At 40.3% G+C, this 23,851-nt stretch overlaps 4 protein-coding genes, 1 non-coding gene and 1 pseudogene across 7 annotated transcripts; 3 read left to right on the top strand and 3 right to left on the bottom strand.

Moving 5' to 3' along the window:
• Positions 1-3,826: 3,826 nt before the first annotated feature.
• On the top strand, positions 3,827-5,712 carry LOC103432023 (uncharacterized). The gene is made up of 6 exons (XM_008370191.4): positions 3,827-4,350; positions 4,479-4,501; positions 4,817-4,890; positions 5,004-5,157; positions 5,296-5,358; positions 5,438-5,712. The coding sequence occupies exons 1-6, from the start codon at positions 3,990-3,992 to the stop codon at positions 5,477-5,479; spliced, it is 717 nt and encodes a 238-aa protein (XP_008368413.2). The 5' UTR covers positions 3,827-3,989; the 3' UTR covers positions 5,480-5,712.
• LOC103404259 (uncharacterized) lies at positions 5,342-15,294 on the bottom strand. Its single transcript, XM_070817034.1, has 5 exons — positions 15,277-15,294; positions 14,192-14,395; positions 12,513-12,654; positions 12,388-12,418; positions 5,342-5,813 (listed from the first exon to the last, which is right to left on the bottom strand). Exons 1-5 carry the CDS (start codon positions 15,292-15,294, stop codon positions 5,783-5,785), a joined length of 426 nt encoding a protein of 141 aa, XP_070673135.1. The 3' UTR covers positions 5,342-5,782.
• MIR11005 (microRNA MIR11005) lies at positions 10,298-10,612 on the bottom strand. Its single transcript, NR_161627.1, has one exon. It is a non-coding gene; the product is annotated as a microRNA MIR11005 (primary transcript).
• Positions 15,295-15,313: 19 nt separating the features above from the next.
• Positions 15,314-15,886, top strand: LOC114822612 (uncharacterized; annotated as a pseudogene).
• A 2,104-nt stretch (positions 15,887-17,990) lies between these two features.
• On the top strand, positions 17,991-21,665 carry LOC103404258 (glucuronokinase 1). Of its 3 annotated transcripts, none has more exons than XM_070817092.1 (8): positions 17,991-18,531; positions 18,675-18,821; positions 19,666-20,119; positions 20,265-20,414; positions 20,523-20,711; positions 20,792-20,848; positions 21,003-21,163; positions 21,263-21,665. In XM_070817092.1, the coding sequence occupies exons 3-8, from the start codon at positions 19,889-19,891 to the stop codon at positions 21,504-21,506; spliced, it is 1,032 nt and encodes a 343-aa protein (XP_070673193.1). In that variant the 5' UTR covers positions 17,991-18,531; positions 18,675-18,821; positions 19,666-19,888; the 3' UTR covers positions 21,507-21,665. The 3 variants fall into 3 exon arrangements, with proteins under 3 accessions (XP_070673193.1, XP_070673192.1, XP_028953384.2); XM_070817091.1 differs by having other exon boundaries at positions 20,792-20,908; XM_029097551.2 differs by lacking the exons at positions 18,675-18,821; positions 19,666-20,119 and having other exon boundaries at positions 18,030-18,361; positions 20,792-20,908.
• Positions 21,666-22,164: 499 nt separating this feature from the next.
• LOC103404257 (uncharacterized) lies at positions 22,165-23,512 on the bottom strand. The gene is made up of 2 exons (XM_008343153.4): positions 22,968-23,512; positions 22,165-22,551 (listed from the first exon to the last, which is right to left on the bottom strand). The coding sequence occupies exons 1-2, from the start codon at positions 23,397-23,399 to the stop codon at positions 22,396-22,398; spliced, it is 588 nt and encodes a 195-aa protein (XP_008341375.1). The 5' UTR covers positions 23,400-23,512; the 3' UTR covers positions 22,165-22,395.
• Between the last annotated feature and the right edge of the window lie 339 nt (positions 23,513-23,851).

Genomic DNA, 23,851 nt, shown 5'->3' with positions numbered 1-23,851 from the left:
AAACAAGGCCAAAGGAAAAGGCAGGGAAAAAGCATGATATGGGATACTCTTGCTTTTAACCCTGATGATATGAGATATTCTTGCTCTAGTATAGCTTGTTTGCAGAGGTATTATCGGGGGGAAAGAAAGCTGAATATTTCGAAAGGCTTCGTTGGGAGTGCCCTCTCAGATATGATGAAGGGTTGAGCATTTTTGCAGGTCTGCCTGTCCGTTGGGGATGGAGGTCGACATATATAGGAGTCTCCCTAACAACAAGTAGTAATGCTATTCCTTTACCCTGCTTGGTCATAGCACGGTAGTGGGAGCTGCCAGTTTCACATGTTTTAACTCTGTCAGAGCACTTTGAAAAAGTGGTCTGTGGTATCTGGCTCTCGAGATTCGGAGAACGATGCCTCTTCGATTTTTGAGAAAGCAATCATGCTGGGGGTCTGGCTCTCGAGATTCGTAGAGCAGTGTCTCTTCGATTTTTTAGGAAGTAATCATGTTGGGAGTCTGGCTCTCGAGATTCGGAGGGCGGTGCCTCTTCGATTTTGGAGCAAGCAATCCTGTTGGGAGTGTTGTCTCGAATGTGAGTAAAGGTTGGGCATGTTTGCTAGTCTACCTTGCCACGAAGCACAAAGGTTGACACACAGGGACTTTCCAATTATCCAGCAATGGTACTGTTCCTTTACCCTCTCTTCGCTTTTGAGAAAGTAGTCATGTTGGGAGTCTGGCTCTCGAGATTCGGAGGACGGTGCCTCTTCGATTTTGGAGCAAGCAATCTTGTTGGGAGTGTTTTCTCGAAAGTGAGTAAAGGTTGGGCATGTTTGCTAGTCTACCTTGCCACGAAGCACAGAGGTTGACACACAGGGACTTTCCAATTATCCAGCAGTGGTACTGTTCCTTTACCCTTGTGGGTAATAATATGGTAGCTAGACCTTCAAAATTTATGTGTCTAAACTTTGTTAGTGCTGTTTCTTTGCTATTCTTTTACCTTTCTTGGTCAGAGCGATGTAGTGGGAGCTGCAAGCTTCACGTGCTCAACTTTGGCAGAGAACTTTGGCAAAGTTATCTGTGGTACCCATGAGCTATTGTTGCGTGTGGGAAGTGGGTGATTGAACAGTAAGATTCATGTGCTTTCTACTTCACCAGAAGTCTTCGACAGAATGCCCATAATTTCTGCAAAGCTGAGTGTGCGTGTGACAGGTGCTGACAAGGCTAGAAAAGTAGGTGCCTCTTCGATTTCTGAGATCGGCCCTCGTGGTCTCTGAGCAGCCCAGCTTTTGAGAAAGCGAGCGCCTCTTCGATTGATTCGGAGAACGATGCCTCATCGATTTTTGATAAAGCAATCATGCTGGGGGTCTGGCTCTCGAAGATTCGGGGAGCAGTGTCTCTTCGATTTTTGAGAAAGTAATCACGTTGGGAGTCTGGCTCTCGAGATTCGGAGGGCGGTGCCTCTTCGATTTTGGAGCAAGCAATCTTGTTGGGAGTGTTTTCTCGAATGTGAGTAAAGGTTGGGCATGTTTGCTAGTCTACCTTGCCACGAAGCACAGAGGTTGACACACAGGGACTTTCCAATTATCCAGTAATGGTACTGTTCCTTTACCCTCTCTTCGATTTTTAGGAAAGTAGTCATGTTGGGAGTCTGGCTCTCGAGATTCGGAGGACGGTGCCTCTTCGATTTTGGAGCAAGCAATCTTATTGGGAGTGTTTTCTCGAATGTGAGTAAAGGTTGGGCATGTTTGCTAGTCTACCTTGCCACGAAGCACAGAGGTTGACACACAGGGACTTTCCAATTATCCAGCAGTGGTACTGTTCCTTTACCCTTGTGGGTAATAATATGGTAGCTAGACCTTCAAAATTTATGGGTCTAAACTTTGTTAGTGTTGTTTCTTTGCTATTCTTTTACCCTTCTTGGTCAGAGCGATGTAGTGGGAGCTGCAAGCTTCACGTGCTCAACTTTGGCAGAGAACTTTGACAAAGTTATCTGTGGTACCCATGAGCTATTGTTGCGTGTGGGAAGTGAGTGATTGAACAGTAAGATTCATGTGTTTTCTACTTCCCCAGAAGTCTTCGACAGAATGCCCATAATTTCTGCAAAGCTGAGTGTGCGTGTGACGGGTGCTGACAAGGCTGGAAAAGTAGGTGCCTCTTCGATTTCTGAGATCGGCCCTCGTGGTCTCTGGGGAGCCCAGCTTTTGAGAAAGCGAGCGCCTCTTCGATTTCTGAGATCGGCCTTCGTGGTCTTTGAGCAGCCCAACTTTTGAGAAAGCAAACGCCTCTTCGATTTCTGAGATCAACCCTCGTGATCTCTAAGCAGCCTAGCTTTTGAGAAAGCAAACGCCTCTTCGATTTCTGAGCAGGCGCCTCTTCGATTTCTGAAGCTCCGTCGAGTGCAGATTTTTATAGAGGCTGACATTAAGTTCCAAAGCACACTTGAATCTCCACCAGTAGAAGCTTCATTCTTGCACTTCTAAGATCTTGATTTGTCCGACCTCTTCTCTCTTCAACACCTTTGAAAATGTCTGGCCCCTCCGACCGTCGTTTTGACTTGAACCTTGTTGAAGAGGCAGCCCCGCCTTCTCCAGACAACATATGGCGCCCATCCTTCGTCTCCCCTACTGGTCCTCTTACCGTTGGGGATTCCGTGATGAAGAATGATATGACCGCTGCGGTGGTGGCCAGGAACCTTCTCACTCCCAAAGATAACAGACTACTTTCCAAACGGTCTGATGAGTTAGCTGTTAAGGATTCGCTGGCTCTCAGTGTTCAGTGTGCAGGTTCTGTGTCTAATATGGCCCAACGCCTATTTGCTCGAACCCGCCAAGTTGAATCCTTGGCGGCTGAAGTGATGAGTCTCAAACAGGAGATTAGAGGGCTCAAGCATGAGAATAAACAGTTGCACCGGCTCGCACATGACTATGCTACAAACATGAAGAGGAAGCTTGACCAGATGAAGGAAACTGATGGTCAGGTTTTACTTGATCATCAGAGATTTGTGGGTTTGTTCCAAAGGCATTTATTGCCTTCGTCTTCTGGGGCTGTACCGCGTAATGAAGCTCCGAATGATCAACCTCTGATGCCTCCTCCTTCTAGGGTTCTGTCCAGTACTGAGGCTCCAAATGATCCCCCTCCGGTGCCTTCTCTTTCTGGGGCTCTACCGACTGCTGAGACTTCTCCTAAGCAACCTTTGTGAATGCTCCGTCTTGTGTGTTTATTTTGACTCATGTATATGTACATATTTGTAACTGATCGGGGATATCAATAAATAAGCTTTCCTTCATTTCAACGTATTGTGTTAAATACACCAAAGCCTTCTTCGCTAAGTTCTTTGAATTTTCTTTTGTTGAAGCTTGTATGTTGAAGCTTTCTGAGTGGAGCATGTAGGTTGGGGTAGTGTTCCCTTAATTTCCCGAGTGAGGAAAACTTCTCGGTTGGAGACTTGGAAAATCCAAGTCACTGAGTGGGATCAGCTATATGAATCTTAGAACGCCATTGTGCTCGATCCTGTGTCATGTCCTTCATTAGATCCAAGTACTCTAAGTCTTTTCTTAGAGTCTCTTCCAAAGTTTTCCTAGGTCTTCCTCTACCTCTTCGGCCCTGAACCTCTGTCCCATAGTCGCATCTTCTAATCGGAGCGTCAGTAGGCCTTCTTTGCACATGTCCAAACCACCGTAACCGATTTTCTCTCATCTTTCCTTCAATTTCGGCTACTCCTACTTTACCCCGGATATCCTCATTCCTAATCTTATCCTTTCTCGTGTGCCCACACATCCAACGAAGCATCCTCATCTCCGCTACACCCCGGATAATAATTGTAGTCGTTAGATTAAATTTAAAGAGTCAACCGTTGGAAGAGATAGGGAGGGATATCTTTCCAAATTTGAACACTTAGACTACACAAATTCAACTATATATACTCCCCCATCTTCCCTCTCAAATCAGAAAACCTTGAACCCTATAAATCACCGGTCACTTGAAATCGAAATCCTCCAACTATTATAGAATCCATGGCGACAATCTCTGATATCCAGCCGCCACCTAAAGCGCCATCGTTTTCCGCGAAACTGGATCGGTCGAACCCCCTAGAGTTTGTGGAGAAGGCGTTGGCATTTCTGGCTCGGGAGAGCGACTTCTTCCACAGAGAGAGGGTGGAGAGGGAGGTCGCGTCGGTCGTGCGCACCCTGAGGGAGCAGGAGAGGAAGAAAGTGGAGAGGAAGAAGAAGGCGGATGCAGAAGCAGCAAAATTAACGGAAATGGAAGGCTCTGAAAAAAAGGCGGATGCAGAAGTAGCAAAATTAATGGAAATGGAAAGCTCTGAAAAGAAGACGACATCTGAAACTTCCTCCTCATCTATTCCACATTATAAAGGTAATTAAAATCGATCGGTCGACCATAACCTTCCATTCAATTCGTGTGTAAATTATTATTTTTTATTCAATTTAATTCTTGATTAATATCGATGGATCGATCAAACTTTTTTTGTTTTTGTTTTGCAGAGCTGAACTCCCTGTCGCTCTTGGTATGGCTTCGCTCTCTCAAAATACAATCTCTAGTCTCTATATTGTCAATTGCTTTATGGTGAAATTTCAATTTCTTCACGATAGTATAGTAGCTTGCCCTACGTGTGAAGCTCAGTGGCTACACACGCGCCCCACGTCATCCGGTTTGTGTTGTCCCACACATAAGGGGTCGTGTTGAGAATAAATCTTTGGCTACTTTCCATATTACCAGTTGATTTTATGGTGGAACCTCAAATACTTCATAAACAAAAGTGTGTGTTGTCAATTCACGTGTGTTTACAATTAAGTTAATTAACACTAAGTATATGCTCCAGGAACATGTGAGGGAGGCAATGGAAGAATTGGCCAATGGAAGCAAGTTGAGGGGGCCAGCGACTAAGCGGATCAAGTATAATTGAAATTAAACTCCCACTTATTTCATCTTTTTTATGCTCTAATTATCTTATGAGTCTTGAATGGCGGTTTTATATTTTGAAATGGTCTAAAAGAACCAATTTTCAGGCCTGCTAAGGACTTTTATCCGGTTGCTTCTCGATACTATGATACACTTAAGAACAACCCGCCGCAAGAAGATAGCTGGCTACTTCATCGGGAAGTATACGCTGGAAAGATTGACCGGAGAGTGTTTGTGCATGTGTATGCATCTATTTTAGCAGTGAGTGTCTCTCTCTCTTTTGCCCATTTTTTGTTTTTTGTTTTTTTATATAAATTTTCTGCTCCTTCCCACCTCCCAACCCCCACCCGAACCCCAAATTGACTTGCAAGTTTTGAATTTCACATTCTATTGTTGTAGGATCAACATGACGCTAAGGAATCTGAGAGAAAATGGGATCGTAGGATGAGGGCCCATCGTAAGGTATTTGCATGAATCTATTGTTCTACTTCCCAGTTGACGTTGTCTTGTCATAATTCTTTTTATCTGAATATTTTGTCAGATTTGTGAAAACCACGATGAGTCCTGCTTCGAATATATTTAATGGGAGATGCAAGTGAAAGTGGAGTGAGTGAGGGCCGAGGAACCTCGCTGAAGAGTTGTTTCTAATGAGCTTTCTTTGCTGCTTGGTCTTAGTATGCTTTCTTGGAGCTAGCATATTGGTTGTTGATTGCTCGCTTTTTCTCTCTCTAGCCATGCCGCTTCTGGCCGGGATGGTATGATATCGTTTTTTGGTACAATGGGCCAAAATAGGAGCTCAGATGCTAAGTATGTAAATTCCCACTGCGTCATTTTGTCTTCAAACATTCCATTTCCTTTTTCAATCCATTATGTCATTTGTCCTCCATCAGGGGGAACAGAATAAGTGGGGAACAAGCCTGCACCAAAATACATAAACATAATTACTTTTTACCATTACGGTAAAACATCGTATGCTTCAGCATGTCTAACTTTCATAATATTGTACATTTGTACTGTGAGGAGAGTCTGAAACGTATGAATCAAAGATGTGAATGCTAAACTTTTGCAGGATTACAAAAATGAGGCAAGTCAAACCAGGCACACGTTAATGCGTTATGTCTGGACCGCGTTCGGGGCTGCGGCCATTTTCTTTGTTATTTGCACTCTGCAATACAATATTCTAAAAGGTTTTTATCACAAATAGTTCTTAAGATTAATCAAACTCATCATTTTGATCCCTCACTTTCAAAACCAATCAATGACATTCCTGACATTCACTATCGCACATCAATTTGGTCATTCCGTTTAGATTCCATCAACTATTCTGTTAGTTTGTATGTGGAACCCACAAACCCAATAAAATGGTGACACGTGTGAATTACACAAAATAAGGATTTTTATCACAAATGGTCCCTGACATTGATCAAATTCCTCATTTTGGTTCCTGACTTTCAAAAACCGATGAATTTGGTCACTGACTTTCACTACCGCACATCAATTTAGTCCTTCCGTCTCGTCAATATTTTTTGTTACTATGCTAATATGGTCCCACTAATCCAATCTTATCGCACCACGTATATTAACTATAAGAAACTATTTTTTTGGACCAGCAAGTTAGTCCTTTTGACTAATCCTCCTGCAAGAATTTTGGACCAGCAACCTAAAAATAAAAATCTTATTTATTGAGGGCGATTTGATCCTAATAATTAAGATAACATCTTGAAATGATGCTTTTAGAATGTGGGCAAATATCACGTTTGATAAGAGCACAGAGAAATTTGTCGAATACATCTTCCCACATCATCAGAATGGGGATTATACATGAAGAAGATCGACAACCTATGTATTCAACATGTGTTCAAGGCTTGTAAGCAAAGGAAAATGCACTTAATTTGCTTCGCCAAGAACAAAGTTGCCCAACAGATAAAGGTCTCTATCTTACACATGTCGTTGTTAATATTTATGTTGTTCAGATATCAATTACTTTGGGGGCAGGCTATTACTACATACATTGGCGATCAAAGATCATGAGACCGTGGGTTGAAGACTTGGAAAGACCGAAGACCCAAACTCATGGTCGAAGACCAATATGATCGTAGCCTAAGGGCAAACTTATGGTTGATGACCGAAGGCTAAACTCATGATGATATCTCAGGTTGAATGAATTTTTGCAAAAGAAACGTTTTCCCTCAACACCCTAAGGCCTCGTTTGGTGGGTCGTATAAGAGACCGGATAGGACAAATAATACAACCTGGTCATTTGGTGTCATCTCGTATTAAATAGTGTTGGATTAATTTAGTCAGTCTGCTTATTTACTAGGTATACACCTGCATAATAAACCCTTCCAAAAGGAGAGGATTATTAGTCTGGTTCCCTTCCCTCTCTCTCGCACTTTGTTCTCCACGACACCTCCTTTCGCCGTCGTTGTTCTTTCTGGCATCGTCAACGCCTATGGCCGCCATGTCTTACTTTGCTACAAGAGCCCTGGGGCCTGAGCTCGCAAGAACGACATCGCTGTTGAGGTCTGACTTGCAGCTCAAATCCTCTTCGGTTGTGTCGAAGACTCTTGCAGATGTATAGAGGGGGGAGATTTACTTGAACTGGTAAGGAGAAGGGAGTAAGGATGTCTGGGGGCAGTGCGGTGGAAAATATCAGGGGAAGAAAGGATTTTTATTTGTTTATTTTACAATTTGGTTTAAATAAAGGACAAATAGAAAATGCAATATCAAAGTTCAAAATGACAAACAAGATTATTTTTATTTTTTAATTTGATGCATTTGGTTGTAAAAATGCAATATCAAATTTCAAAATCCCTTATTTTCATTAGTCATCAAATTTTTTTCGTAAAAATAATATAATCCGATCTCTTATCCAGTATGGTACCAAATACATTATAAATAATACGGTCATTAGTACTATACTGCACCTAACGTCTGACTAATTTAGTCAGTATGGTACAATGGCAGATTATCCTATCTGACTAAAATAATCAGTACAATCTAAGCTCCCAAACGAGGCCTAAAACAAAGGAGCATGATCAAAATGTCCATGGAACATGGAGAAATAGGAGAGTGGGACTTTGAGCCCAAGCATTATATGCCTATAAAAAGGCCAATAATCACACTAGCGGGGAGAGAGAGGTTTGAGATCGTTCTATATTTTATATGCACCCTAATCAAATACTGACTTGACCTCAGAATGTTTTATTGCAGGTCGTCCTCCCTCATTGATGGCAGGCAAAGATGGTGTGTAAAGCTTCTCAACATGTTCAAGATTACTTGTTGGTGAATAATTGGAGCACCCGAATTTTTACGTTCCAACATAGACACATGGAAATCGTGTATATTTGTTTATTGCAGAGGAGAAATCTCATTTTGTAAGGTTTCTCCTTCTGGTGGGAAACTTGGAAGTTAGTGGGAACTAGCAGGCATGTGATCCAAAACATCTGCAGGCCTCTTTCTGGTGGAAGTTTCTCCCTTTTCTTTTTGGTCAACCTTTCCGGTCTGCGGAAGTTGCTCAACAGAGTTCAAAACAATTCTAGTCTTTGAATCCAGATCCTCTTTGATCGTGTCTGTTTAACATGCATTGTGCGATCAGAATTATTTTGATTTTTTATTTATTTAAAATTAAACACAAACAGTATCTAACGAAAACTGACCGCACGATATGCAAATACATGATTCACGGATCTCCGGAATCCTCACAAAGAGAATCCGGAGAGGATCTTGTTGGCTCGTATTCGACATTAAAGCGTCAGTTAAAACAGTAATACCCACATGCAGTGGACACATAAATGCTTCAAGGTAATTTACACAAATTAAAGAAGAAATTCTTCAATGTGCCGGGACAATGGTCAGATATATCGTGAAAATTGGGATTGGTCTATCCAGAACTTTCTGTTACATGTTAACGGGCCCCAATGAGTAATTGTCAACATGGAGTGGCTCAATTGATCCTAACACGAAAAAACATCTAAATCCAATTATTTTCAGGGTAGCAAGAAGAATATGTGGACTAACTCAACAAGAAGAATTGATAAAGGGAAAAAAATGGATTGCAAACTGATAATTAACATTTCCCGGAACAAGCAGTAGAACAATTCTGAAAACATCCTTTGTCAGACAACAACATATGCCTAAGTCTTTCCTCTTCTACTGAAGTAGTAAGTTGTAACACAAAAATATCAAGTTCACAACGAACAAAAGATTTTATCTATATATATTCCTTTCTTCTGATTTGTCCGAGAAGAAATACTGTTGAAATGGAATCCCTTCTCCGGCAAGCAGTCCAAATCTAGAAGTAGCTTTTGATCCAACATTATCTTGATCTCCTTGACCCACTCCTCTTTCTCATAAATGTATGATTTTGTTAAGAGACACTCCGCCTCTGCAGTATGCACGTTGTCTTTCCACTCCAACTTACACAAGTGGTATTGCATACTATTCATAGTCGCTTGGCCTCAAGCCTAGCCACATAATATAAGTTGTAGTTGTCATATGCCAGTTGCACAAAACCCCACTTGTAGGTGGAAATATTTCTATCCCTTTCGGATTACAGTCCACTAGACCAAAAGCTAGAAATTTCCAATTCCTCCTTGATTTTTTTGAGAAAAGATCAGGTAGGCATACAAGGCTGTCATTATGATACATAGATAATCTTCACGGAACCTCTTGGCCACCAATCTTTCAAAGATTTTTATTTTTTTCAACCACCAAGATAAAACTAGCATCACTCCTTATGTTTTGAATACGGTCAACAACAAATGATGTAATGTTAATTCCGGTCATAAGCTTGCAATAGCACCCTCGTATTCAAAGGTCAGAGGACCAACGACTATACCCTTTGAGTCGGGCTTAACATTGACAGAGAGTCAAGTGCATTCAAACATACATGTTGTATGATGAATAGCATCAACACAAAAGTCGTATGTTTTGAACGTTGACTTATCAAGGTAATACAACCCGCACGATAACATATAAACACCGTCAATGAGATTCTAATAAATAATATCAAGTGCAGCCAAAACCTTAGTAGATTCTGTGATGGTATGCATTAAACATATGCCTTCCTTGCGGCACACGGTTCGTATTTGTCACATACTTTGTGTGCTTACGTGATCGCCTTGGCATAGGAGCAATCATGCGACCTCGCAAGACGTTAGAAAGATAGCTCTTGATTTTAACCAACATTTGAGAAATGGTAAAATTCTGGGCCTCGACATACTGGTGGGCCCTTGTGGGGATAAGGTCCATTAAAGGTTAGTTGCGGAAGCCTGGTCCGAGCTCTGCAAGCATGTGACGGATGCTCAATTTGGTCATGGGGACAAAGTGTTGTTACCGTCTGTGATCGTGACTGGGATTGTCGTTGAAGGTGGCTACAAGTGATTGCATGACTCGTTGGAGCTCATCTCCAGGGATGTTGTCGCCTTGGTTTTCTACTATCAGGGCATAGTCGTCTTTAATGTTTTCTTCTACTATATGGTCATACACATCTAGGTTGACGTCACTGTTGGCAAATTGGATGGCCAGACAGTAGATGTGTACGACCAATTTACCAATAATGACAAATTTGCCCGACAGTCGCTATCATTGTTTCCAATTTGCCAACAATGACAGCAACCTAGATGTGTACGACCATATAGTAGAAGAAAGCATCGAAGACGACCATGCCCCGACAGTAGAAGACCAAGGGAACAACATCCCTGAAGGTGACAACATCCCTGGATATGACACCACTGAAGATGAGCTCTGACGTGTCATGCAATCACTTACAGCCACACTTAACGAATTCCCAATCACGATCACAGACAGTCACAAAACTTTGTCTCCATGACCATGTTGAACATCCGTCACATGCTTGCAAAGCTTGGACAGAGCTTCCGCAACCAACCTTTAATGGACCTTATCCCCACAAGGGCCCATCGGTATAACGAGGCCCTGAATTTTACCCCTTCTCAAATGTTGGTTAAAATCAAGAGCTATCTTTCCAACGTCTTGCAAGGCCGCATGATTGTCCTTATGGCAAGTCAATCACCTAAGCACGCAAAGTATGTGATAAAAGCGAGCCGTGTGGCGCAAGGAAGGTATATGTTTAACGCATCTCATATCATCACGAAATCTACCAAGGTTTTTGCTGCACTTGGAATTATTTATCAGAATCTCATTGATAGTGTTTACATGTCACCGCGCGGTTTGTATTATCTTGATAAGTCAACATTCAAAATATACGACTTTTGTGCTGACACTATTCATCAGATAGCATGCATGTTTCAATGCACTCGACTCTCTCAATATTAAGCTCGAGTCAAGGGGTATGATCATTGGTCCTCTGACCTATGAATACGAGGGTGCTATTACAAATTGCGAGCTTAGCACCGGAATTAACATCTCATCCTTTATTGATCGAATTCAAAACATAAGGAATGATGCTAATTTTATCTTGGTGGTTGAAAAAAAAAATACAATCTTTGAAAGATTGGTGCCCAAAAGGTTCCATAAAAATTATCTATGTATCATAATAACGGGCAGATGATAGTCTTGTATGCCTACTTGGTCTCATGGACTATAATCCGAAGGGGATAGAAATATTTTCCACCTACAAGTGGTGTTCTATGCAATTGGCTTATAACAACTACAATTTAGTTGTCCCGGATATTATGTGGTTAGGTTTGAGGCCAAGCGACTGAACAGTATGCGACAACAACGTGGTGTAAGCTAGAATGGAAAGATAACATGCATACTGCAGAGGCGAAGTGTCTCTTAAGAAAACCATACATTAAGGAGAAAGAGGGGTGGGTCAAGGAGATCAAGATAATGTTGGATAAAAAGCTACTTCTAAATTTGGACTGCTTGTAATGTAATTGAGTCCCTTCTTCTGTAAGCATGAGACGAATGTTCAACACGGTTACGGAGACAAAGTGTTGTGACTGTCTATGATTGTGATTGTGCTTAAATGTGACTTGAACTGATTACATGACAAGTTGGATTCATATATAGTGTTGTTATTTTCACGGATGTCATTAATTTCAACTTAAATTGGTTTCATAATCTTCATAATCCAAAATTCGGAATCTATTAAAATATAGAGCCTAGGATACTTATGAGAATATCATGGGTTGTATTCTTGGCCTTGTGGAGGCATATATTTATAGTTATACGATCTTGGTAAGGTAAGGAAAACAAGTAATCCTAGTAAGGTAAGGAAAACAAGTAATCCTAGTAAGGTAAGGAAAACAATAACTCTTGCCCTGTTTACAATAGGAAATACAATTAAGCAAGAAATAGAATATAGATATAGTAATCGCATTCCTATTCTAATACACCACTGTCCTAGAGGGTTTAGTGTGATGAATACTTAGTGTTAGGGTTTAAAGTGATACTACCGTCTTTTGGACCCTTGCATAAAATTAATTGAAAATATGAAAGGTAGAGATAACAAAAAAAATGGATATGTGTGCTTCCAAATTGTATTTTGAGAGAGAGAAGTGATACCAAGTGCGAGAGGGGTTCAGCTTCATAGGATCTGCAAAACAAAAACAAAAAGAAGTTAAATCGGTCGGTCGATCGATTTCAATCAAGAATTGAATTGAATGAAAAAACCGATCGATTTTAATTACCTTCGAAATTTGGCTTCGGTGAGGAGGAATTTTCAGATGTCATCTTCTTTTCAGAGCTTTCCATTTCCATTAGGTTTGCTGCTTCTGCAATTGCATCCGCCTTCTTCTTCCTCCCTTCTCTCTCAGGGAGGCACGAACGACGCTGTTTTTATTGTTGTGTTCGAAGTTAATATAATAAATTAGAAAGAGGGGATTTGACAAAAAAACCAATTAGAAAGAGAGTAGTTTCAAACATGGGACATATGTGTGGAAACTCAACATGCCAATTACTAATATATTAGCTTAGGTGCGAATCTTTAAGGATTTGCATAGACTTTGTTTAACATATATATAATATATGGCAAAAACCAACTAATGTTAACCACTCTGATATATGAAATACATTCTATAAACACAATGATGTCTACCAAGCTTTATGCTGCACTTGGTATCATTTATCAAAATATTCTTGACGAGGTTTACATGTCAACGCACCGTGTGTATTACCTTAATAAATTAGGGTTATAAACAGAAACCACAAAAAGGTAAAAGGAAAGTTACCGAAGCCAAGGATGTCCTTGATGTCTTCGGCAATGGGGGTGGTCTTGCCGCCCAACACAGCCAACAAGTATGCAACAACCACCTTCATCTCTGCTTGTCAAACACAAATTTAATCAGTAAAAATGGCTATTAGTCTCTCAAATCCAGAGGGAGAGAGAGTTCTTGAGAAGGCTCTAGATCAGCAGAGTGCGGAGAGAGAGGGTAAATTTGCAGCCAAATGCAAAATGAAGCAAGGAGGACAGCGAAATGAGGTTTTATGCAGAGCTGCTAGGGTTTTGATCGGACTACAACACCTAGCAACACTCGGGTTTGGGCCGGATTATAGTAACTGCCAACCCATTCTTGTTTTAGTGTATTTTTAATGTTTTCTCGTTTAGGTTTATGTGTCACTAATTTCTTTCAATATTTTCTCATGTTATAATCTTTATTTTGTCAAATGATAGATTTTATTAAATTACATGTTAGATTAGTCATCATTGGATTTGAACTCACGCCATCGTCTAGAGGCTCAAGACCTTTCCACTAGGGGTGGGTTCGGTTCCATTCGGTATTTTTCCAAAACCGAAAACCGAACCAAAATTACTGTTCGGTTCGATTTGGTTCGTTTTTTATTTTTATTTGTTTAATAGCAAACAAATTTCCTAAGAACACAAAGCTTGCAGCCATTCTAGAAGGCCAATGATATAAAGTCTGGGAGGCCAACGACACAAAATCTGGAAGGCCAATCATCCTCATTGGTATAAAAGTTAAAAAAATTATGATTTAATCTGATGTGATCATTTTTCAAGGCCAATGATACAAAAATGCAGCAAGAATAAGACAGAACAGACCTATGAGGTCCTCCCCGGGAAATAGGAATTTCAGACCTCCATTTCTTTTCTAATTCTTTCCCATCTTTTACAGCAAGACTACAACAATTTAACCTATCTTGATCTAGTGGAAGAAATTAATTAGTTGTCCTGCTTTAAATGTGTTTACCACATACAACGCAATTCCTCCTCGATACAAATTAGTACCGCAGGGCTCCTCCTCCATCCCAGAAACTAAAACAAATCCACCCAGAAACTGAAACAATTCCACATGCAAGGATAATAAAAAATAAAAGGATAATCACAGAGAAGTGAGAGTGTGAGACTAACCTTTTGCTGTCGAGACTCGAAACGGCAAGAAGAAGTTGCGGCGAGATGAGAGACTTCCGATTCGAAAGGGGCGAGTGATTTGGAGGAAGAGAGGAAGGAGAGAGAGAGAGAGAGACTGAGGAAGCAGAGACCAGATAGGAAGAAAGCAGCGGAGGGGAGAGAGAGAGTGTGTGTGTTTGAGTGAAAACGAAATGGGAGTGACGGCTAGGGTTTGTAAACTTCAGAAATTTTATAAAGCATTAAATATTATAATCCTTATAAATTACTTACTGGTACAATTATAGCAATACAAAGGCCACAGTCAAGTTGGCTGGAAGCAAACGTTCCCAACCTGGGGGAAAAGGGTTCGAATCCTCACACCACCAGGTTTTTGAGTTTATATATAATTTTCATATATCGGTTCAATTTGACAGCTTCGGTTCCCTTTTTTTTCGGTCTCGGTCCCATTTTTTTCGGTTTTTGATATTTCAAACTCACCCTTACCACAGTGGTGGAAAAGATGTTGAAACTTTGCACAATGGCATATTAGTCAAAAAAATTATGAAGATTATGAAACCGATTTAAGTTGAATTAATGACGACCTTGTTAGTGTTTTTGCTTATTCCGCTTCCAAGGAGTCAATCAAATTTGCAAATGATGACAGCAATGAAGATGTATACACCCACGTGGCGAAAGAAAACAAAGATAACTACGCCCAGTAGTAGGAGACCAATATAACAAGATCCTTGAAAATAACAACACTAAAGATGAATCCAACTTGTCATGTAATCAGTTCAAGTCACATTCAAGCACATTCTCAATCACAATCATAGACGGTCACAACACTTTCTATATAACCGTGTATTACCATAATAAGTCAGCCTTCAAAACACATGAATCTTTTGTTTATGTTATTGATCAAATAGCATGATTAAAAAAACACTATTAAAATGATGAAAATACTTTTGCCGCATTTAATGTATTATTTTGGATTGCTTTTGAAGTTTTTTGTTTGAATGACATTTCTATCTATTTATTTTTTGTAAAGCTTGTGACCACAAAAATCACTGTTCATTGTGGCCTTGGCTTTATATACAAGATAATACACTGGTCTTGTTTGGCATGTCGTATAAGGAATCGGATATGACTAATAGTATGAACCCGGCCGTTTGGTGTCCTTTCGTATTAAATAGTCACCAGATTAATTTAAACAGCCGGATAGGATAGTCAGGTATACACCTTCTTAATAAACCCTTCCAAAAGGATTGGATTATTAGTCGGGTATAAATCTTTCCTCTCTCTCATACTTGGTTCTCCATAAAACCTCCTCTCGCAAGTCGTCCCTCTCGTCGTCGTCGTTCTCCCGGTCGCCACTCTCCTTGTCGCTGCTCTCCTCGTACTGTCACACTGCTGCTCTCCTGGTACTGTCGCTCTTCATGAAATCCGTAAGTAGCAGAAGAGTATTGAGCTCTTGATCAGGAAGTTGCCATTCCAGAGGCTTGTTCGTGAAATTGCCCAGAGTTCAAGACTGATCCGCGTTTCCAGAGCCACGCGGTATTGGCACTGCAGGAGGCTGCTGAGGCCTACCTTGTGGGTCTGTTTGAGGACACCAACCTATGCGCCATCCATGCCAAGCGGCTTACCATCATGCTTGTTGAACAATATTTCATCTGGGCAATTTTTTGGTATTTTTATGTATTTTTGCTCAACATTTAATTTGTGTACTTTTGTTCATTTGGTTGTCTGCAGCCTAACTGTTGAACAATATTTGATCTGGGGAATTTTTTATTTTTATTTTTAAAAATTAGATTTTGCGTAATTTGGGGCTTTTTAATTTGCTTTTTAATTTTGAAGTTTAGGATTTGAAAAGTATTTGGGTTTTTAGATAATTACATTAAATTTATATTCGATATAGTATGAATAATACGATTATTAGTCCGATACTGCACCAAACACCCGACTAATTTAGTCAATACTATTCGGTGACTATTTATCTTATCCAACAGAAATAATCAGTATAGTTCGAATTGTCAAACAAGATCTTAAAAGAACAACCCGCCGCCAAAAGATAGCTCGCTATTTCACAGGAAGTATACGCTGCAAAGATTACCCGAAAAGTGTGTGCATGTGTATGCATCTATTTTATCAGTCTCTCTTTTGCCCATTTTTTTTGTTTTATAAAAAGGAAATCGTAACAATGATCGTTTAACTTTAATTGAATTGAAGGAATAGTCACTTAACTAAAAATCCGTAGCTATTTGTCTCTTTACTCGTCAAAATGTGCAGTTATAATCTTTTTCGTCAACTTCGTCCAAGTTTTCGTCAAAATGAAGAGTTTGAATCAAAGGGCAAATATGAAAAACCAAATGAGAAAATTGTAGTAATGGTCCTTCAACTTTAATCCAATTGTAGCAATAATTATTCTACCATGACTCATTTTGACAAAAGTTCCAATAGAATTCACGAAAATGATCATAGCTGCACATTGATTATTAATATCAGCCCATTAAGCTTAATCGGTAAAAAAGAATTAGATTGTTCTAGTTCTAACATGCATGAAATCATTCCAGAACTTTCTAGCAAAGTATAGCAACAAGATGGCAAAAGCCAAGTCCACCGACAGGAAAGTAAAGAAAAATGTTTTTGTGGTATAAAAATCTAGAATAATCACAACTTGTATAAACTGAAAGAAGTCCAATTCCACCGACTAGTTAAGTCGGTTGAGCAAGACTACAAATATAAGGTAGGTGCATTTGTATAAACTGAGAAAGTAACAAAGAAGTAAGAAGGAAGAAGAGAACCAAGAAACAAACTTAGAAGTGAGAGTGGTGTGAGCGATCTAGAGGGTCTCTAAGAGAGCGTCATAATTTTTAAAGTGGGTTCTTGAGAGTTTGTGTTGTAATATTTTATGGAGGTAATACAAATAATTTGTTTATTTGTTTCATCTCTCTAACTCTTGTTAGAGTTGTGTACTCTAATTTTTCTCAACCCACATTTGATGAGTTAAGAGGTCAATTTTTACGGATTTTTAGTTGATGGATTGTTGCTCCAATTCAGATAAAGTTGGCGGACCCGTTGGTACAATTTTTTCAGGGAACAAATAGAAATAAGAGTGGGCATAAAAACCGTCAAACCAGAAAACCGAATCGAACCGTGAAAAAAAACCGCGTTGACCAAAAAATCAAAACCGTAACAAAAACTGTATCGAACCGTTTCAAACGGTTCCAGTTTTGGTTTGGAAATATTAAGAAACGGAGGAACCGGACCGAACCACGTTTAATATAAATTATTGTTTTATTATTATTTTTATATAAGTAAGATATTTTTTCAAGAATACCATGTGCATAAGCCCAATATTTTTCTTCACTTCTCTCCCCTTACATTATTTTTCTTTTTCTTTTTCAGTATATTATGCATTGTGTACACTTTAGTTTTAGTTTAATATCTACACTTTGGCCTTGATATGAGCATTTCAATCTTTTGATTTATATTTATATGCACATTTTCTATCTTCCAGTCACCATTCTTGTAGATTTAGTAGTGGAAACTCAAATTTACTTGAATTTATGTTTGAAATATGTGTTTGTTATTAAAAGTAGAAATTTTAAAATATATATATATTTGGTTAGAATTGTAAACCAACATGAACCGAACTGGAATCGTCATGAATCTAACTGTACAGTTTTAGTAATAAATTTAAACAGAATTGTACTGAACCGAACTGTTGAAATTTTCAGATTCCGATTTCGTTTTGAGGGTGAAACCGGGCCAAACAGAACTGTGCCACCCAAATAGAAAGAATGTAAAAGTTGTAAGAAGTGAGATTTACCAAGTCACTAGTGACGTGGATAAACAAGATTTGAAGTGCGCCAGGCCCAGCAAACACCGCCTCCAACGACTGCGTTTTCACACAGCGGGAGAGGATCACTTCAGTCAGTGAGCTGAACAATTGAAGTCGAAATGGACGACCACCACAAAACGACGTCGTCGTCGGAAGCGGCGGTGATTGAGCACAGGGCGTACGCGAGGGTGGGCCTGCTGGGGAACCCGAGCGACGTCTACTACGGCCGCACGATCTCCTTCACCGCCGGTAACTTCTGGGCCACTGTGCGGTTGCAGCCGTCCGATGATCTCGTCATCCAGCCCCACCCCACCCACGATCTCGTCGTCTTCCGATCCCTCCATCACCTGGTTCGTCGCCGCGCCATTTCAATTTCGCAATTGCGTTTTAGTCCTAATTTTGAATTGACTGAACAATTTGAACGGGGTTGGCACAGTCAAGCGGAGATGAGGAAGTGAATGGAAGAATCTGGCGATGGACAGAAGAAGTTGGAAGGAGCGAGTTCAAAGGGGTTAAGCAGGTCAAGTATAATTAAACTTCTCCTTTCATTTTTTTTCAATGCTTTATTTATCTAACGAGTCTTGAATGGTAATTGATATATTTTTTTTTGGAAACTGAATTGTAATTGATGTTTTGAAATGGACTACAATAATCAATCTTCAGGCCTCCTAAGGATTTTTATCCGATTGCCGCTTGTTACCATACATAATACACTTAAGAACAACCCGACGCCAAAAGATAGCTCGCTATTTCACAGGAAGTACACGCTGGAAATATTACCCGGAAAGTGTGTGTGCATCTATTTTATCAGTGAGTCTCTCTCTTGCCCATTTTGTGTTTTATAAAGAGAAAATTGTAGCAATAATCGCTCAACTTTAACTGAATTGGAGTAATGGTCCAAATGTGCAACTAAGGTATTTTTTGTCAACTTCCGTCAAAATGAGGAGTTTGAATCAAAGTGCAAATATGAAAAATTAAATGAGAAAATTGTAGCAATGATCCCTCTACTTTAACCCAATTATAGCAATGGTCATTTTACTATGACTTATTTTGACAGAAATTTTAACAGAGTTAACGAAAATGATCATAGCTGCACATTGTTGAAGATCAACACTAATCTATTAAGCTCAGTTGGTATAAAAGTACTAGATTGTTCTAGCTCAAACATGCCTGAAATTATTCTAGAAAAATCTAGCCAAGTAGGGCAACAAGATGGCCAAGCCAAGTCCACCGACTTAGGCTAGGAAAATACAAAAAACTGTTTTTGTGGTAGAAAAATCTAGACTAGGAAAGTATAGAAAAATGTTTTTGTGGTAGAAACATCCAGAATAACCATAACTTGTGGCTTAAATGAAAGAAGTCCAATTACACCGACTCGGTAAGTCGGTTGTGCAAGACTGTAAATATGAGATAGGTGCATTTGTATAAACTAGTGCGGGTGATCTAAATTGTGTCTTTAAAAAGTGAAAGAGCGTCGTAATTTTTAAAGTATGTCTTTGAAAGTTTGTGTTGTAATATTTAATAAGTATAAAACAAATTATTTGTTTATTTGTTTGGTATCATTTATGTACTTTAATTTTCCTCCATAAACATTTGGTGAGTTACTGATTAATAATTACGGATTTTTAGTTAATGAATTATTGCGTCAGTTCAGTTAAAGCTGGCGGACCCGTTGGTACAATTTTGTTAGGGAACAGATAGAAAGAATGTAAAAGCTGTAAGAAGTGGGATCCCAATGAGATTTCCCTCGTCACTAGTGACGTGGCTGGATAAACAAGAATTGAAGTGGGCCAGGCCCAGCAAACGCCGCCTCCAATGACTGCGCCTTCACGCGGCGGGAGAGTATCACTTCAGTGAGCTGAACAATTGAAGTCGAAATGGACGAGCACCACAAAACGACGTCGTCGGCGGAAGCGGCGGTGATTGAGCACAGGGCGTACGCGAGGGTGGGCCTGCTGGGGAACCCGAGCGACGTCTACTACGGCCGCACGATCTCCTTCACCGCCAGTAACTTCTGGGCCACCGTGCGGTTGCAACCGTCCGATGATCTCGTAATCCAGCCCCACCTCACCCACGACCTCGTCGTCTTCCGATCCCTCCATCACCTGGTTCGTCGCCGCGCCATTTCAATTTCGCAATTGCGTTTTAGTCCGAATTTTGAATTGAATTTTGCAATTAAATCGAGATTTCCATTTGCTGTGATTGAATTCAAGATTTGAGATGTGATTGAATTGGAAAACCGAAATCGAACAGGTGAATCGGTTAGATAGTGAGGGATATTATGGAGGTGTTCGATTGCTGATGGCGATTTGCAAAGTGTTCTTTGATTATTGCAAGGAGAATGCGATTGAATTGGAAGCTCGAAATTTCACTCTCTCGTATGATACGAATATCCCTCGCCAGGTAAATCTTAATTAACTAAATTTTAATCACACATGTAATTAAAGTTTAGCGATTCAAGTGAGTAGTGATCTTGATAGTTTGAGTTTGAGATTCCGATTTCAATTTCAGGCAGGACTTTCGGGGTCTAGTGCGATTGTGTGTGCAGCCCTGAGCTGCCTTCTTGACTTCCACAAGGTTAGGCATTTAATCAAAGTGGAGGTCCGCCCCGGCCTCATCCTCAATGCCGAGAAGCAACTTGGAATTGTTGCCGGTCTTCAAGATCGCGTGGCGCAGGTTTATGGCGGCCTTGTTTACATGGTACTCGAATTTCAACCATTCCTTACCAGCATTCTTTTTAAATTTCATCCATTACATGTGGTAACTTTTTGAGTTCCTAGGAATTTGCCAAGGAAGACATGGATACATTGGGGCATGGAATTTACACACCCATGGATGTTAGTCTTCTTCCGCCTCTTCACCTCATCTATGCCGAGAATCCAAGCGATTCTGGGAAGGTTAACATTGCCTTCTTGTTAGTTTTAGTTATTGCTTTTCACTTGTTGGGCAATTTATACGAGAATTGATACGTGTGTTTATTTGTGAGGGCAGGTACATAGTACAGTTCGTCAAAGGTGGCTCAACGGTGATGAGTTTATAATATCATCGATGACAGAAGTTGCAGATATTGCACTAGAAGGAAGGACGGCTTTACTTGAAAAGGACTACGCTAAATTAGCTTCTCTCATGAACAGAAATTTTGACCTTAGAAGGTTTGAGATTGCCCGATTTTGACTTATTGTTCGGTTATGTGATTGCCCCATTTTGAGCATTGAAGCTCTTTTATATGCGTCTTTATATGTGTTGCGCAGAAGCATGTTCGGAGACGATGCTCTAGGTGCTTTAAACATAGAAATGGTGGAGGTGGCCCGGAGGGTGGGTGCAGCATCCAAATTCACAGGTAGCGGAGGGGCAGTCATCGTATTTTGCCCCGATGGTCCTTTACAAGTGAAGCTCTTAGAGGACGAGTGTCGAAAGGCTGGCTTTAAACTGGAACAGATAGAAGTCATTCCCTCTCTTCTAAACGAGGTTGACCTACAAACCTTGTCAAAATAGGCAATGAGTTGGTGTCTTTCGATTTAGTTCTCTTGTTTAGGAACACAGTTTTTACTCCCTTGTATTGGTACAGTGAGAACTATCAATCCTGGTCTTCTATGTATCGAGAAAACTACGAATTGAAACGTTCTATGAATTGCTGATCGTTTTGTTCGAGTATTTGATATCGATGCAAGTCTTTCTAAACACAAATGTTTCGAACCAGAGTATATGTGAAACTAAACGCAAAGCGATTGCTACAAGTAGACCTGGCATTTTGGATCCGACCCATTAACTCGATCCGATCCAACCTGTTAATATTAGCATTTGGATGGATGTTTAACGGATCGGATCGTTAACGGGTGAACCCATTAACAACCCGTTAAATAACGGGTCATTTTGGATCAACCCGTTAGATCCATTAGCACCCATTAACACCCGTTAGTTAAAAATGTTTTAGTAATTTTAGTAAAGTCTTAACAACAAAATATAAACTCTATGCAAAAAAAAAAAATAATAATATTTGTTAACGGGGTGGTGTTAACGGATGAAACGGATGACCCGTTAGCTTAAAGGGTTAACTTCGGATGACCCATTAACTTAACGGGGGCAAGTTGAACTGATCCAAACTCAATAATCCCAACCCGTTTACAGGTCTAGCTATAAGTATACAAAAGCATGAATCGAAATCAAAATATAATCAATAGAACATATACAACATACATACACACACACTAATCAGCATAGAACGCACTTTCCAGTTTCTAGGCCTCATTCACCTATTGTGGTTAGCAGGCTACATCACTCACTCATACCAAATCGCAACGAAAGAAGATATCTCCTCCTACTTCATAAACCCGAAAAATATCTCCTCCTACTTCCTACCTCTTGGGAATTTGATGAAGACAGGCTACCATTGCAACGATCTCATGAGCTCCCTCGGTGAACTGCAGATCGGAATATCGAAGAAAAGCGGACTAATCCGTTCCTCTTCTTCGTTACATAGAGCGTCCGCTGTGTCACAGAGACTTGAAACATCACGAATGATCGCTGCGTGTGCGTCTACCTGCACAGATAAAGGAGGATGAAGAAATGTACTTACCATGTGGGGTCAATTAAGGAATGCTAAGAAAACAAAAACAGGAACCCTAAAAGTTCAATTGATGTTTGCTTGCTGAGAAATCAAAGAAATTTAAGAACGTATTGAATCAAAAATTTCAATTTCTCCACAGACTTTAAGTGCGAGAATGACAAAATCAATTAAGAAGACAAGAACAGAAACCCTAAAAGCTCAATTGATGTTTGGTTACTGAGAAATCAGAGTAATATCATAGAAAATCAGCTCAGCTGAGCCCCAAATTGGTGTCACGAGCTCAAATTTCCGACCTTTGCATAAACCCTAATCCCCAAAATCTTTCAATTTTCAAAAATTGCCACCAACCAAACAATCCCAAAACGAAAAGAAAGAAACCCCCAATTCACCTGCAAGAGAAGCTCATCCACCAACGACCCACAACCGAACTCCGATCCCTGAATCTCTAACGCACTAGGCCCATCCGACGACGCCGTTTTCTGTCGCTCTTCCTCTTCCGTTCGCTGTTGCTGCGCCTCTCGTTGCCGTTGAAGCTGCCGCGCTCTCTCCTCCATTGTGCGCAACGTGCTTGACAAAAGTTCCCACTGGTCGATCTCCGCCTGGTACTTATCTCTGAGCTTGAGAAGAAACTTCCTCCTCCGCTCTCTCCGGAGTTTCTCGGGATCTTCCCGTAGATCCGCGGCGGAAGAGGACGGTGGAGCGGAAGCCGACGAGTCGGCATCTGGGTCGACCCGGCGCCTCTTCCTCCGCTTAAAGACGAAGCCGTCGTCGTTGCAGACCTCCCACTCTTGGGCGTCCACCCAAGCTGCTGCAGACTCCATTATTGCAGGAAGCCACGAGCGGGAAAATTGAAAACTTTGAGAATTTTGATGAAACTTCAAGTGAGAAATGATTTTTGCTTGCCCCAGATGCCCTCGCAGTGGACTTTCTGTGTGATAATACAACCTTTAAACGTTGTCGTTTAGGGTTTTTCAACTATAAAAGAAGAAATTGCATAACGGTCTCTGAATTTTAATCTAATTGAAATAATGGTCTTTCGACTAAAAATTCGTGATGATTAGTTCCTTAATGCATTAAAACGTGCATCTATAGTCATTTTTATCAACTTCGTTAGGACACCTGTAAAAATGGTTATGTGCCATGCACGGGATATAAGAACCAAATGAAATAAATTGAAGTAATGATCATTCAACTTGAATCTAATTATAGCAATGATTATTCTAATATGACTCATTTTGTCTGGATGTTGACGAAGTTGACAAAAATAATCATA

The sequence above is a fragment of the Malus domestica genome, chromosome 17, assembly GCF_042453785.1.
Source record: "Malus domestica chromosome 17, GDT2T_hap1".
Classification (NCBI taxonomy): domain Eukaryota; kingdom Viridiplantae; phylum Streptophyta; class Magnoliopsida; order Rosales; family Rosaceae; genus Malus; species Malus domestica.
Note: the sequence above shows the minus strand (reverse complement) of the source record. Positions and strands in the feature narration are given on the sequence as shown.

What these genes read in the sequence shown, in the direction of transcription:
- LOC103404258 (XM_070817091.1), top strand. Translation starts at nt 19,889, where the DNA reads ATGGACGAGCACCACAAAACGACGTCGTCGGCGGAAGCGGCGGTGATT. An exon ending in ATCCAAGCGATTCTGGGAAG is followed by an intron (nt 20,909 to 21,002) that starts GTTAACATTGCC and finishes TTGTGAGGGCAG; the next exon opens with GTACATAGTACAGTTCGTCA. An exon ending in AGAAATTTTGACCTTAGAAG is followed by an intron (nt 21,164 to 21,262) that starts GTTTGAGATTGC and finishes TGTGTTGCGCAG; the next exon opens with AAGCATGTTCGGAGACGATG.
- LOC103404257 (XM_008343153.4), bottom strand. Translation starts at nt 23,399, where the DNA reads ATGGAGTCTGCAGCAGCTTGGGTGGACGCCCAAGAGTGGGAGGTCTGC. An exon ending in TGGATGAGCTTCTCTTGCAG is followed by an intron (nt 22,552 to 22,967) that starts GTGAATTGGGGG and finishes TTATCTGTGCAG; the next exon opens with GTAGACGCACACGCAGCGAT.
- LOC103432023 (XM_008370191.4), top strand. Translation starts at nt 3,990, where the DNA reads ATGGCGACAATCTCTGATATCCAGCCGCCACCTAAAGCGCCATCGTTT. An exon ending in ATCTATTCCACATTATAAAG is followed by an intron (nt 4,351 to 4,478) that starts GTAATTAAAATC and finishes TTTGTTTTGCAG; the next exon opens with AGCTGAACTCCCTGTCGCTC. An exon ending in TGTATGCATCTATTTTAGCA is followed by an intron (nt 5,158 to 5,295) that starts GTGAGTGTCTCT and finishes CTATTGTTGTAG; the next exon opens with GATCAACATGACGCTAAGGA.
- LOC103404259 (XM_070817034.1), bottom strand. An exon ending in TCGAGTCTCGACAGCAAAAG is followed by an intron (nt 12,655 to 14,191) that starts GTTAGTCTCACA and finishes CAATAAAAACAG; the next exon opens with CGTCGTTCGTGCCTCCCTGA. An exon ending in ACCGAAGCCAAATTTCGAAG is followed by an intron (nt 12,419 to 12,512) that starts GTAATTAAAATC and finishes TTTGTTTTGCAG; the next exon opens with ATCCTATGAAGCTGAACCCC.